General features: G+C 47.3%; 2 protein-coding genes across 2 annotated transcripts in view; both read left to right on the top strand.

Moving 5' to 3' along the window:
• The window catches only part of CPNE1 (copine 1), a 37,077-nt gene extending 34,381 nt beyond the window's left edge, over window positions 1-2,696 (top strand). The window contains 3 exon segments of the mRNA XM_085079637.1: window positions 514-579; window positions 581-751; window positions 1,520-2,696. Of these exon segments, the coding sequence (XP_084935763.1) occupies window positions 514-579; window positions 581-751; window positions 1,520-1,636 (354 nt within the window). The 3' untranslated portion in view covers window positions 1,637-2,696.
• A 6,082-nt stretch (window positions 2,697-8,778) lies between these two features.
• The window catches only part of LOC146428906 (fer-1-like protein 4), a 41,017-nt gene continuing 34,817 nt past the window's right edge, over window positions 8,779-14,978 (top strand). Inside the window, exons 1-4 of the mRNA XM_085079054.1 lie at window positions 8,779-8,901; window positions 8,997-9,052; window positions 10,064-10,152; window positions 12,097-12,196. Coding sequence (XP_084935180.1) covers window positions 8,823-8,901; window positions 8,997-9,052; window positions 10,064-10,152; window positions 12,097-12,196 — 324 coding nt within the window. The 5' untranslated portion in view covers window positions 8,779-8,822. The remainder of the gene's footprint in view (window positions 8,902-8,996; window positions 9,053-10,063; window positions 10,153-12,096; window positions 12,197-14,978) is intronic.

Raw genomic sequence — 14,978 nt, forward strand, 5'->3', positions numbered from 1 at the left:
CCTTTCTGTCTGGAAGAGCTCCTGTATTCTTCCCTTCATGTTATCTCTAGAATGTCTCATGTTATTTGTCACTGCTGTGTTTTGAGATTTCTAATAGTTCTAATATAAATTATTGATAACAAAAAAACCCAAGGCTTTTTGAGTTATGCTGCAGGGATATTAAATATCTCTAGCCTTTCTGAGACATCAGTCAGTAAAACAGCACCCACCCATCAGTAAATTTTGTATGCAGCTGTGTTGATTTAATAGTACTTTTGCCAATTGATGTAACTGTTCTTTATAAATTAAACTTAATTATTTTTCTTTTTTCTAGTACAAAGAAAATTGGAAGTTCACAGTGAAAATCATGAGGCATAGGAAAAAATGTGAATGAACATAAGTTTCTTTAATGTTCTGGTTTTGTCTCATCCACAGCAACATTTGATTTCTTTCTTTGCATAAGGGAGTACTACCCTCTGTTATGTGAGCTTTGGTGTTGAAATACCTAACTGGATGCTTTCTCATGTTTTTCAGCAATACTTTATCTTGCTGATCATCACAGATGGAGAGATCACTGATCTAGACCAAACTAGGCAAGCTGATTGTTAATGCCTCTAAGCTGCCCATGTCCATTATCATTGTTGGTGTTGGGGAAGCTGATTTTAAAGCAATGGAATTCCTTGATGGAGACAATGGTGTTCTGAGATCTGTGACAAGAGAACCAGCTGAATGGGACATCATCCAGTTTGTGCCTTTCCGACAGTTCAAAAATGTATGTTGTTTTTAAATTCAGAAGAGCCCTGGTGCCAGGATGTATGCATCCTAAAAATGACCATGGTCTTGACAAGGCAGCAAACTGCATGCCAGAGGGCATGCCTGTGTTGCTTGTTCCCAGTGAGAGTTGAGATGTTGGCTTCTGTGTTCAAAACTGTGTATCTTGTTGCCTTGCAGTTCTTGAGAGCCCTCATTGTATAATTGATTTCACATACTGTCTTGTATACTCTTGGCTATTGCAGGGTTAAAGGAGATGTTCTTTGTCTTGGGATGTTAACATTTAGTCAAGGAACTGAGATCATATTGTCAGTCTCTGACGTTGAGTCCCATGAGTGACTGAAGTTGAGATCAGTCTTCCCAGTCTTATTGAGATCAGATCAACTGCTGTTGAAAGCAGTCCAGTCACTCCCCAGCTCCCCCTGACTTCCACTGTTGGCATTGGCGCTCACGCACTTCATGGTCAATTGGGTTGAGTGGTTCAAATGAAAACCCAAAATAAGAGACACTGCTAGTGACTGGGGCAGTTTTGCACTTGGACTGAGGTCTTATAAAGGCTATGTGAGTCTGAAGTTGAGGTGAGAACAAGTGTTTTTCATCAGCAATGCTCACTGAAATTGACTGGAAGTGCTCCTAAAGCTGTAGCAAGCAACTCTTAAAATAGAATGAGTGTGGCCGGTGTTCCAAATTCTGTAAGAGAGTTTTTCAGTGGGCTAACAAATCTGTTCTTGGTCATATTTCTGATTTATTCTCCCCATTCTCTTTTCAGGCTCCCCAGGAAGCACTTTCCCAGATGGTTCTGGCTGAAGTGCCTAAACAGCTGGTGTCATATTATAAATGGCAGGGGTGGCTGCCCCTGAAACTGCCGGAAATAAAGGCGATGTAGATTCAGCCTGGCCCTGGCCACTGGGGTGAAGAGAGCTGCCTGCAGCCACACTGCACACTGTGGGTGCTCAGTGCCTTGAGGCTGCACCAGTCACACCACTTCTTTCACCTGCTTGCACTCTGAGTCTTTGATCTTTCCTGTTTCTATTGGAAAAAATGTAAATACATGAAAACCCCCAAGTACTAGAAGTTTTTGTCACAGAAAAGTCAATCTTCTTGGTTTTTCACCTTGCAACAGTGACACGTTGTGACACATCACATGACACATAGTTGCTTGACACAGCCCATCTGCTACTTGCTATCCAGAGGGGCCTCTGAGCTGAGCTGCTCACACAGCACTGCTTCAGTGCTGAGCCTGGTAGGAGAAGCGTTGTACCCATGTTTGCTGTAATGACACCATGTGCTCCTTGATAGATGTCTTTCTTCTGTCAAGCTTGCCTTTGAAATGAGGACCCTTCTGTTTTGGATGTGACCATAGTCTGTTGGTTGGATGCCTGCGGTAGTTCCTGTTGTGCCTTCATAAAGTGCCAGTATATATTTTTTTATATTTCAGTGACCATACTTTTCTATGTTCTTTTTAATCACATTTTTCTATTAGCAAAATTTCTTTCTGTGATGAACTCCTGCTTGGAGCCATTGTTATAGTTTAAGAGCACTGCACTTTGCCTATTTACGGGGGATAAATGTGGATTAATCATGAATTTATGGGATTGGGGTGGGGTAAATGAGTCACATTAATGTGACTTTAAAAATACAGCAGTTGGAAACACTGAAATGGAGATGCTTTGAGTGAATTCTTTGTATCCCACAAGTTACAAAATGAAGAAGTAACCCCGAGGTTATTGTGGAACCCCAAGGAGGTGCTTCCTTATCCTCAGTAGTGTAAAGTGTCCATTACATGGTCTGGGGACTGTAGGACAGGCACATGATAGTAAAGTACAAATGTTTTGAGGGAGATGGTTCATTTCCAAGTAGAGATAAAGAAACTTGGGCTTGTCATTGCGCTAGAATTGTTATCACTTTCAGTTACATAAATAAATATCTTACTTTGACTTAGATAACATACCTAGACTCCTATTTCCTTCCTGGACTTTTCCCTTTGCTTTCCAGGAATGTGGATGGTGGTGTTTCAGTATCTGGGTGTGTCTATGTTAAATGTGATCCAAAAAAAGCAGAACCAGTTGTCCATCGTTGTTAATTTTGTTCCCCTTTAATCACTATTGTGGCAATTAAGACATGGACTCCATGGTGGTAGGTGAAGACACTTTATTGCAAAAATCCAGGGTTTTTAAACTGTTAGTTTGTTATGAGTTTACATACTTGTGAGGCACAAGAAATGTGTTTAACCAACCACCATAAACCATGATAGGAACACGCATCAGGTATAATCAACCACCATACACCACAATGTGAGCAGTCACTAGTTCTACTACTTGTTTTCCAGGATTATGTAACTTGTTTTTCACCTCTAGTTTAGCTGAGTCACTCCCAGAATGCTTTTCTGGTTAGCCAAAGTAACAGGAGCGAGCAAGGATTTTACAAGGGTAACAAGGCCCTCATTTTGTAAGGTTTTTCTGCTCCGCAACACACTATGACTGCTGAATCCCACAGCCCTTTCCTGCAGCAGGATGAGATGTTCCTTATTGTGAAATTATAAAATAATTTGCCTGTTCTACCAGAAAAACCAGAAAATGGTGGGAATACATTGGCAGACTGCATCTGTGATCCAGGCCCTGAAACTGGTTAAGTTACAAACCTGTGAATGCAGAACCTGGGGTTGAACTCAAGTTTTCAACTAGACTAATTGTTCGGGTGGACTCTGCCACCAAACTGCCATTATGTAGCTTGTGCTTGAAGGGCTGTGGGGCCAGGACCACTGCTGAGTCAAGATGAATCTGTTTTAGTTTTTTGTTTAAAACTATTTTGACCATGATATATTCTCTCAGGTTACATAAAGAGCAACCAGTTTCCTCTAGACAGAGCTGGACTGTCTTCCCTGACACCTAGCCTGCAGCACCCCATTTTCTTTCACTTCTTACACTTTCTAAGTCTTACCCTTCAAGACTTAGACTTGAAGGAAACCAAGCAACCTCTCTTCTTGAGTGGCTGTCTAAACTGAAATGTGTTACAGGTGTGGAAGAGAGGAAGAAAAACTGCCAAGTCATATGTGAGAAGCTGCTCTGTGATTGAGGACATCTTTTACTTGTGTTTTCAGCTGCTTACAGCCTGTAGACAGAGTTCTCCTTCTCTGTGTTATGCATACAAGAAAACCAAAGGGTGTTTTTTTGTGTGTGTGTATTTTGAAGCCCGTTTTGACTCTCCTTTTTAAACCACTGCCAGCTCCCACACAAAAGGGAGTGAATCCTCTGTATCTGCCCTGGAGTCACTGTTCTGCAGCTAGCTGAGGTATCTCCAGGTGCAGGATTCATTGATGGTAGAAGAGACCTTTGCTGTTTTAGGGAGGAAGAGGCCAAGAAGTGCTAGAGGCAGGTCTGAGGAGGTTCTTCCCCCTGTGGGAAGAATTTAAAGGAGGTGCTCTTAACCCGCAGGTAAGTGACTGAAATGTGAACAAGAAAAGCAACACAAGTCCTGTGGTTGTCACTTGTGAACAAGAGCTGCATGGGTGTGGGCCCAGGTGAAAAGCCATGGGAAGGTAAATTTGGAAGCTACTGAACTGGGATGGCAGAATTTTGCCTGTCTTCTGTCATTTTTTACTCTCCCCAGGACACCAGGTTTTAGAGGAAGTGCAGACAGCTGCCAGGCACTTTGGTGGAAGGCTGGCAGGTCTGTTTCGTGCCACGTGCTGCCCTGGGCATAGCTGGAATGACCCAAGGCAGCGACAGCCTCTGTAGCAGCTGTGCACAATGGGGGGAGGGGACGGGACACGCCCTCCAGCAGCAGGAAGGAGGTCAGGGTCCCAGGTTTTTCCCTGAGGCATTCCCATGGATGGTGAAGGTCTTTCCCAGTTAAATTGGGTGTTAATAAGGTCCCAGTTCAACAGTTGCTGTTACGACCAAAGGCTCACCCACAGTAAGGAAGGAGCAGCACAGGGCTCCGGCAGTTGCAGTGAATTCTCCCGCAGGAAGCAGCAGCTCGACTGTCCCCTCCAATGCCCAGAGAGCAAGAGAGCCAGCTAGGAGCTGTGCTGTGCCCCACCCCTGGAGCCCCACCCCCCTGGCCCAAGTCCCCTGGGATCTCTGCCCCTCCAAGAGAAAGCCCTCAGATAAGAGAAGTGCAGCCAGGTGCACTCGTACCCCCCATCATGGGTACATCTTTTGTATCTCTTAAGTACCGATCGTTACTGTCTCTTAGAAATGGATGGGACAAAATTCCCTAAGAATACAAAAGGAAAAATCCTAACCTCCAAGACCTGCATAATTAGTTAGGTTAATGGCCCTCCTTGAGGTCTAAACACATGGGGCTGTTTTGCTAAAAGTAAGGCAACTGCATCTTCAGATGGATCAGTGATGAGACTGCTCCAGGTGTTTGAGGAAGCACACAAACTCCACAGGCAGGTGCTTTCTTTTGACCATTTTTGAGCAAGTACTGGATCCACTCAGCAGCAGCATTCTTTGGTGGTCTGGATGTCTCATTAAACTGCCTAGGCTGCTCACCTCGCTCTACCTGTGACTGGCTGTGGGGTCAGCACACTGAGCTTTCTGTGCTGTTGTAAACTGATGGGCTCACTTATCTGGTTTCACAAAAGTGGTGACAAATGCTGTCAATTTGCTATGTTTTGTTGCTGCATAACAACAAAATTTGGTTTGAAAGTAAACTGGTGGGAGAAATGAAATCCATTCAACAACCTTGAGAGACATTATAGGTCAGAGTTAAAATTTATTAAAGAGATTATGATAAATACAATGACACAGAGAAAACTTTTTTTAACTCCCAAAGACTTAATATAACCTGGCGCCCTGTTGATCACAGTGATGGTCACAGTCCTGTCAAAGTTCTGGTCCTCCTCCAAATCTGTCAAGGGGTGGTGGCTGAACTCTCCAAACCCAAAGGTTATATATACTCGGGTTTGTTAGCAAAGTTAATCCACAATGACAGAGGTTTGTGTCCTAAAAGGAAACAGAGGAGCCCTGTAGCTTTATTCATGAATAAAGGGAGAGGCCATGGGGCATTTTCTATATGATCTCTGAAATTGCTGGAGAACACAGCCTCGTTTTTATCCTAATTTCCTGGCCTCATTTCCCTCTCTCTTTCTCCATTGGCTGAGGTACTTGAGAAGTACAGGCTTCCCAAATCACATAATACAGACCCCCCTCTAATGTACACACACCCCGCTACTTCCCTCCCGCCCCCTTTTCTTTGAATCTCTGTTCTTTTGCTCTAAGTCAAAGAATTTAGCACAGCCTTGGGTGAGCAACAGTCTATCAGCTGGAGGAATTCCACTGGAATTTATGGTTCCTCCCATTGCTTTTTTCACCTATCAGTATCTGGCTTTATCTACAAGTAGGCCCAATGTTTATAAAGACGTATTGATTTAGGGGGCTAGAGATTGGATAATGATTTACTAGAAGCTACTTGCTAAAACAACATTGCTTGCTTAACAGGTTTTGCGCTTGCCAAGCAGAAAGGGAGGATGCAGAAAGGAATGCAAGACTATTGACAGGAGTAAAACAACCATCACCAGATATCCTGCTTTCAGACTCTGGAACCGGCCCGAATCAGCTCTGAGGTTTAGACTTAAACCAGGAACTCAGGGAGCATGTGCAAGGGTGAAGAGTTCATCCCGAGAAATACTCCTTACTTCCTCCACTAGAGACCACCAAAGACCCGTGCCCACAATAATTAAGTGGCACTGCGCAGGCATGAGAGCATATTTAAATGAACTTTGAACTCATAATACAAAGTGAGGATAGGTGATGAATATGTATACGGGCATTGTGTAACTTCATGCATATGTAATCTGTAACCTAATATAAACCAAGTGAAGTGCTGCTGACGGTGTGCATGCTTTCGGAGGGGCTACCCCCCAGGCACCCCAGCTGGAATAAAAAGCATATCTACTTCATAACTTTCTGACTTGTGGAGTCTATCCACGCCTCAATATCCCACTCATTGCTTTCAGGTTCATATGGGACTGCTCAGTAACGCTCTCAGGGTGGGGAGTTTCACAATTCATGAGGTAACACTGTGAGTCATGGGTTATTTTGAAAATCCTTGATGGGTTAAGTAAGTTCCGCTGCACATTCTGCAGTGTCATTGAGTCCTTTATGGCCCATTAGCAAAGATGACCACTCAGGCTGGGTGTGACTGCTGGTGCTTACCCGGAGGGTATTGTCACAGCTGAGTCATTGGTGTGAAGAAAAAGAAATGCTGCCCTGCCTTGTGGGGGTTTGCCTCTCCTTCCTTATCTTATTTAGCCTGAGGGGTTGGATGTACATTGGGCAGCTACTGCAACGGATCCCTCATTAACAGGTCATCAGAAACGATGTAGAGGGGGTTAGAGTAGCTAGGACAGCGGTGAAGCTGTATCTTCCCACCACATCATGCATCCACCACCCCCAACACTGCTTTCCAAGTGCAAGAGGGGAATAAAGGGAATATCCGCAGGGCTTTCTTCAAAGCAACTGACATCACACAGGTATTATTCACTCCTTGGTGTTTGTGGAGCTGAATAAGCCACCCTGGTCTGCTGCAAGGCACCTTGTACAGCATATTTGGATGCAGGTGCTTGGTGCTGAGAGGGAGAACCAGACCCCCAGGAGAAAGAAATGCTCTCCAAAATCTGCTCAGATCATGATTGTTTGATTGGCTTAATCTGGCCTCAGTTTGTGCTTTGGAAGAGCTCAGGCATCTCTTATCAGCTCTTGTGTAGATGGGATGAGCTGGATTGGGCCCCGGGAGTGCAGCAGGGAGCACAGCCAGCTCCTGGCACCATGTACTCCAGGTCTCCCTCCTCCCACTCCTTGTGAGGTTGCTAGCACCCTGTGGAGCAGCTGAAGCTCCTGCCTCACTGCCTGTGGATTGTGATCTTGTCTCTGCCCTGCAGAGATCTGGCAGCTGGGCTGCAGCCACTGTCTCAAAGTGCTCTGGCATCTTGCCTCCACTGCATAACACCTCAGGACTCTGTTCAGGGAGCTGCTGAGCATGTGCTGTTTCCTTGTGTCAGGAGAACCCAACCCTCACAATCTGAGGGTTGTGGTGAGCTGTCCTTTCCCACCCTCCTTCTGTTTGTTTTGGAGAGTTTTAGCCACATTGTTGGAGATTATATGAAATTTAAATTTTTTAATGTAACTTTAGTCAGTTTTGGTCACCTTTGCCCTTGGGGAAGGGAATTGAAATTTCTTTCCAGGCCCTTGAAGCTAACATCTCAACAGACTGAGAGTAGCACAGAAGATACACAAAAGATAACGACCATTAAGGAACAACAAGTGCAAACATCACCCCTGGCATGGTCGGAGGCACCTGGTCTGGGAAAAGGGAGATAAGAATGAGGACTTAATTAGTATCAGAGGTGAAGAAATTGGTATCCAATAGGAAACCAAATACTAAGAACTGTGCGACTTGGGACTAATGAACATTAAACAAATGAATTTCTATAGGTTTTGACTGTATAAAGTTTGGGAAAATCTAGTAAAATCTATGTGTCATGGAATTATTTTCTCTGCACGCCCGGCCTCTGTGTGGATGAAATTATATCTGTTGCACATCCTGGCCAGAACAACACCCTGGCCAGAATATAGTAATGCCTTGATGCCCTAACACTAAAAGATGTTGGAGAGTTTTAGTTTTTCCCACAGTTTCAATAACAACAGGACCTGTGATTTTGTGCTGGGGAAGGCACAGGTGGCTGAAAGCAGAGCTAGGCTCTGTCCTTGTGACCGGTGTCTCTCAGTTCTGAATTCAGCAGCCCATAAGCATCAGCTAAGTGTGGCCATGTGATGGGTTCACTTCTGCCATTTCCTGCAGGACTCCCTGGGTGGTCCCCCTCAGTCTAGGGCTCTCTCAGCCGGCAGATGCACATTCTGGGAGACTCAGCCCGATGCCCCTGGGTTGAGGAAGGCAGTACAGCCAGGGCTGCCCCTCCTCCCCATGTCCCTCAGTAGGGGCTGCCTGGCCCATGGGGCACTGCGGTGTGGAGTTTCTGGCCAGACCGGCTGGGTGAGTCAGGGTTGAGTCACTCTGGGAGGTGCAGGGTTGAGTGAGGGGCAGCAGTACTCGCCACTGGCTCCATGGCGCTCAGTGTTAGTGTCCGGCGGCTCTCCCAGCTGCCAGGCCATGGCGAGCGGCAGGTCCATCTCAGCTTCCGAGGTGGGCTCTGGGCAGCAGGGACAGCAGGGGGTTGGGGATTTAGGGCTGAGGGCTGCCTTCCTCTGATAGCACCTCACGCCTCTTCTTTCCTCAAGGCTTCACGCAGAAGACGAGGAAGGTCTGCTGTGGCCCAGAAGCCATCTTCAAGGAGGTAAGGAACAGGGATAATGTGAAATGTATGGGACAGGGATGGGACCGGTCAGTGTCTTGGTCATAAAATCATAGATTGGTTTACATTAGAAGGGACCTTGACCAAGTACCAAGGTTGATCTAGTACCAACCCCTGCACCATGGGCAGGGACACCTTCCACTAGACTATTTTCTGGGAATTTCTCTGTAGTCTCCTTGTTTTGCTCTGCTCAGAGGGGCAGATGGGCCCCTTGCACTGTGTCTGTGACCTGTGTGTACAAGCTGCAGGAGCTAAAATTCAACAGAGTGACACTGTCTGGAAGCCTGGGCATATCAAAGTTGAGGGCAAAGCTCCCCCATGCTTTCAGAAGGCCAGATTGTCACTGCAGATGATGCCTTGTGAGGCAGGAGTGGGACTTGTGTGTTTGAGTGTGTATATGTGTGCATGTGTGTGTGTGCAGGGGCAGGCATGGGGGGGCCTGGGAAGCGTGTCCACCTCTTCAGTGCCATCCCCACTGAAGCCTGTGACAGCCCATCTGTGCTGTGCCAGTGGGTGGATCCCACCTGTCCCTCGCTCAGGTACTAGTGTGCTGCCTGGGAAAGGTGGAGAAGGTGGTGGCAGAGGAGGAACAGCAACTATTTTGGGTGTGTGGTGAGTTGAAGCCTCAGGGTGCAGATTTGCTATGAGCTAGATAACTCCCTGCCAGGGTGATCTCTTCTCTCCAAGTACCTCTGTATGTTCCCATGTCCTGTCTCACTCCACAGCCTGCCAGCTCAGGGATCTCAGCAGGCACAAGCATCCTTTTTTCCAGAGTGATGCTGCTCTGACTTCTTTAGCAGCTGACCTGTGGCTCTGTGCTGCTGGAGGGGCTCTATGATCTGCTTGGCCAGTAGGAAAGTAACTTCCCACAACAGCTGCTTTTCATCATGCCCATGGACTTGGTCAGCTCACAGGGGACCCAACCATCCACGAGATATGGGCAAGTGTGGCTGAGATTGAGTTGTCATCCCTTTCTGCCCCATTTGTTTGCAGCTCTTTCGTTGGCCTCACTATGGGAAGCTCATCATGGGTGAAATGCTGTCAATTAAAGTTTACAACTGCAGCAAAGTTTTCAGTAACAGGTGGGTTCTTTGATCGTTGGGGTGACCAGTAGAGGTGGGGAAAGAGACATACTGGTCTTAACATCGGCTACTGGGAATAGAAAATGTTTAGTGAATATTTGATGGAAGGAAGATGAGCAGGAAGCAGGTTATAGAGGAAGAATGGAATTGGTTGTTCTGGTGGGGCAGAAGTGCTGTATATATGAAGTTAAAAAGGGGAGTTTTTTAGTTGTGTCAGCAGTAACAGGGACTACATAAGGATCAAGATCAGACCCTCAGCTGGGACAAAAGTTAAACAAGGCCATAAAAAACAGCTACAAGGGGAGGTCTGGCTGCAGACTGCAGACATGCTCTCACCCTGAACATCCTTGTGGTGACCCTGACCAAGCTGCATCCCAATTCAACATATTGGTCGGTGTAGAAAAACCCTGAACCTGTGGTGCTTTGGTTTACCCTTTAATAAGAAAGCAATTTCAATTTAAAAGATCAACCAGAATTTAAAATGCTTCTAGGTGGCACAGACACAACACTGTGAACTCAGTGGCTATTTCAACAGATGCAAAACACTGCAGGGAAACCTAAGAACAGAGATGACAGATTAAGTAGTGGTGATGGAGCAAGGAAGGCAGCAGAGGCATGTCCTTCAGGACATGTGAAACATGAGGATGCAGGGGAAGGTGTCAGCTCTGATAGGCAAATTGTAAGAACTGAAGAAAAATGTACCAGCTACTAATGCAAACCTTTTCAAAGATGCTAGAGAGGGTATGGATGAAACAGATGAGCACAATACATACAAGATACAGATAAAGAAGAAAGTGTGGCAGAATGTTGTGTCACTGTTTTCTGGATGCTTTTCTCATGGGAGCTGGATCAGAGGAATTGTCTCTGACTGAAATGTCAATAGAAACTGCTGCAGGACAAAGAGGTAACACAAACAGTAACAAAACAATAGGTCCTGACAGCCTGGAGCAAAGGAATCCAGTGGGAAATGAGTGGACTGACACTATATCCACTCACCTTCACTTCTGGGGAGCAGCTGACAGTACAGCTCAAAAGCAGTTGGTCTGTGCACTGGGATGGTGAAAATTAAATAGAATGAAAGTGTGGAAGAACAGAATGAAAAAATTTGTTACATTGCTGTATCTGTTTGTGGTCTCTGGACTTCTGTGTGTGCATCCTTTCTGTGGCAGCAGCATCAAGCTGGCAAAGCTAGAAAGGAGGGGGATGAGCAGAGAGACTCCTTCCTTGGGGGTAGGAAGTTGGACAGGCTCTGTGTCTTAGAGAAAAGGGAGGTGAGAAGGAATACAAGAGATCAGCAGATCACAGCTGAAATGGAGATGTGTGGGGAGCTTGGCTGCCTGCAGAGATGCCATGGGGAGATGGAGGCACCTGTACACATGGATGCAGACAGTGTCACACAAGCTGGGGTTGGGAGTGGCAAATGCCATCCTGCATGCCTTACTGCCACATGCAGGGAGCCAGATGACCCTTCTCCAGGAAGAAGCCCCTTTGGAGTAGGCAAATTTTGGCCTTCTTTGCTGCAGACATTCCTGTGGTCATAGTTTTATGCTCTGTATCTGTGTTTCCTTGTGTAAAGCCTCTGTTTCCCGGTTTTATCTGGGAAGAGTCACCCCAGCTCTGCTGGGTGCCCAGACACAGACTGGCTCCTGTGAAGCCCAGTTCTGTTGAAGGGGAGATCTCCTTTGCCCTCCATGAGTCTGGATCTGCAAAAGCCTTTAACCATCAATGGCAGCTCAGTTGCAAGCAGCTGCCTGGGCATGACTGTGGTGGAGGCAGGACCTGCTGCAGTGTCAATCTCAGGTATTCAGCTGCTTTCCCTATGGAAAGCACTTCAGGGCAGCTCGGAGGGGCTGTGAGTGGGAGAGTGGAGATCCTGGTACTCCCCAGGATGTAGGTGCTGATGCTATGTATGTACAGTGTTTTTGCAGTCTCTTTTTCTTCCAGGCTGCTCGGTACTCTTGTCCTCAGCCTTCAGCACCTGAAGACATCTGGAAGGCTAATCCTGAGGGAATCCCTTGTGGACAAGAACAACAGAGTCACTGGTGTAAGTCCTCCATGGACAGTTTGGCTATCAGCAATCAGTGAGGCTTTGTGGGAAACCTCATGCGGTACTCCCCAGGTGGATTTGGGGCTGAGGGGGAATCCAAAGTGCTCTTTGAGCTGGGAAGCACTGTTGCAATTGTGCCTGTACAGGGACTAAGACACTTCACATCCACCAAGAGGTTTCTAGGAGCATCTACAAATGTATGGGGTGGGCTTGGGGTCCTGGAGACCTGCCAAGGGCCTGAATGAGCAGAGGGAGGCTTCATACAACCTTCCCAAGCCTGGGCAATGGATGTAGGAAGCAGCATCTCATCTGTTGCATGCACCAATCAGTGCATGTATACAGGCTGCTGCAGGGTGCAAAGCACAGGGTAGCTCATGGGATGAGGTGGCAGAGTGCCTTGGGAACCCCAGCAAGCTTTTGGGTTAAACACTAGGCTAACTGGATGGCTTAATGGGTGTCTGGGACAGCATGAGTGGCTCTGACACCTGACTGCCCCTCCACTCTGCGGGTCCTGCTCTCCTCCTCCCCTGGCAGTGGGGCTCAGTGTGTCCTTTGCACTTGTAGAAGATGAACACTACCCTAAAATGAGCTATTTCCTGCCAGCTGGGTGTGCAGGCACAGCTCAGTGGGTTCTGGACTACCAGAGCTGTGTGCCAGGGCAGCTGGCAGAGCGGGAAGCACAGAGGTGGAGGCAGCAGTCTGGCAAGGTACTGTGTCTCTGCTTGCTCTTCACACACGCAGTATGACTAAATCACATGGTGACACATGGAATGCAGCTCTGTGGCCTCCAGACCACTAGCTTGAGCGGCACAGGCACAGGTTTCTTGTGTTGCTGGAGTCCTGGATCAAGGAGCAAGCCCAGGTGGAAATTGAGCATTTCCAGGATGACTTTTAGCCCATACAGGTCACTGGATAAACGTTCATGCCAGCAAAGAGACAGGGATTAAACACACTCCTTGGTGCTGGAGATGGTTTGAAGGGACCCCACTGTGTAAGGTCATTGTGTATGGCCCAGCCCTTTCCCCCTGGATGCCTCTTCCCTTGTGCTAACAGCAGCACTTGGGCTGATGAGCTGCTCCAACCAAAACCCAGCCACATTCAGCTTTGCCAGGTTAGTTTTGTATTGTGCAGCCCTGGCTGCACAACAGTTTGTCTTGGTTTGAAAGACAGGTGTCTGCCAAGGAAAGCAGGAACCTCCCTTAGAATGGAAAATATTACCCCCCCTTCCCTCCCAGTTATTATAACTTTGAAACTATGGGGCTTTCAGGCAAAGATATGGGAAAAAGAATAAGAGTTCTGTACTAGTGTATATATATATATACTATGTATATATATATGTATGTGTATATGTATGTGTATATATATGTATATATACTATGTATATATATGTATAACTAGGCAAACAAACAACAACAACGTCAGCAACAACAAAAACAAACCCAACCACAGCCTTCTCTCGGCTGTCACACGCCCTCTCCCTTGGTGCAGTTACAGTCACAGCCGGCAGGGGCGCTGTTGGGCTCCCGGCCAGGCAGGGCAGGTGCGATGATTCCCCCATGGCTGCAGGGGGCGCTGTGGCGCGAGCTCAGCTGTCTCTCCATGCGGTAAAGACGGGAGAGACGTCGGAGATCGAAACGGGGTTTCCTCTACACACTCATGGTAGGGGCAGGCGGTCCCGGTGCCACTCCGGATGGTGAGATGGGCTGTAGCAGGAGCCTCGGAGCGGCTTCTGGAACGGCAGAGGCGGGCACACCCAGGGCAGCAAACGAAATGTAGCAGAAACTGCCCAGCCCTAGCAGGGACTGCGGGGAGTCCCGGCCGGCGCGGGGTACTGGGTTAAAGTGTAGCTAAAAACCCGGAGCAGCGGCAGGAAAACAGTAGGGCTGGGCAGCAGCAGTCTGACTCCCGCAAACAGCCCGGAGGCGCTCCCTCGGAGGCGAGAGGGGGTCAGGGTCCCCTTTCCCCGTAAGGTCGGATGTTTGAAAGGTCCCAGTTCAACAGCAGAAGCTCACCCACTGTAAGTGGAATCAGTGCAGGATGACCACTTCGCAGTGGCAGTGAATCATCTGGGCAGCAAGAGTCCGGCATCAAAACCACACCTGTCCACTCCGATCCTGAGACCGAGAGAGCGATTGAGGAGCCAAGCTCAGCCCCTCACCTTTTTTCTCGCAGTATCATCCGCAACCCGCCCCCAGTCAGGGCTATTTCAATGCATTTTTGCGACACTCAGCTACATCTTTTGTTTCCTAATCATCCCCATTTGTCTCTCAGGCAACGCCATCTTCCCGCATTGTCATTCTTCCAGGTAGCAGATGGGAAAAAAATCACTGAAAAAGCCAAACCTAGAACACTGTTGCAGGGAACAGAAATAGGGCAGGCAAGACTGCCCATCCAAGAGCAGCCTGGAACCCTCTCAGCTCAGCTTGGAAGAGATACGACCCCAAGAGGGAGGCTGCTCCTTTAGCAAAGTGGGAATAAAGCTGTTAGACTTCCCGCTAGTCCAAGTCTTGTTCTTCTCTGGGACTTGAGTTATTTGGACCCGTTTTTCTCCTGGTGGTTTGAAGGAGTGTTTTTAGAGCCTTAGCTTTTTATCCAGCTTTATCTCCAGCTTCTTCACCATCTAGCCTTTGCTGCTGTCTTTCCTGATCACTGTACTGCTGCTTTCTTGTGCTTCATTTCTTTCCCCAGAAATGTGTCTTTTCCAGGGAGTGAGTTCTGAACCCAGACTGTACATCCCCTTCAGCCTACTAAGGAGTAATCTCTTCCATGCTAGTGAGTT

The sequence above is a fragment of the Lichenostomus cassidix genome, chromosome 20 (assembly GCF_008360975.1).
Source record: "Lichenostomus cassidix isolate B80296 chromosome 20, HeHo_3.0, whole genome shotgun sequence".
NCBI classification, from domain to species: Eukaryota; Metazoa; Chordata; class Aves; order Passeriformes; family Meliphagidae; genus Lichenostomus; species Lichenostomus cassidix.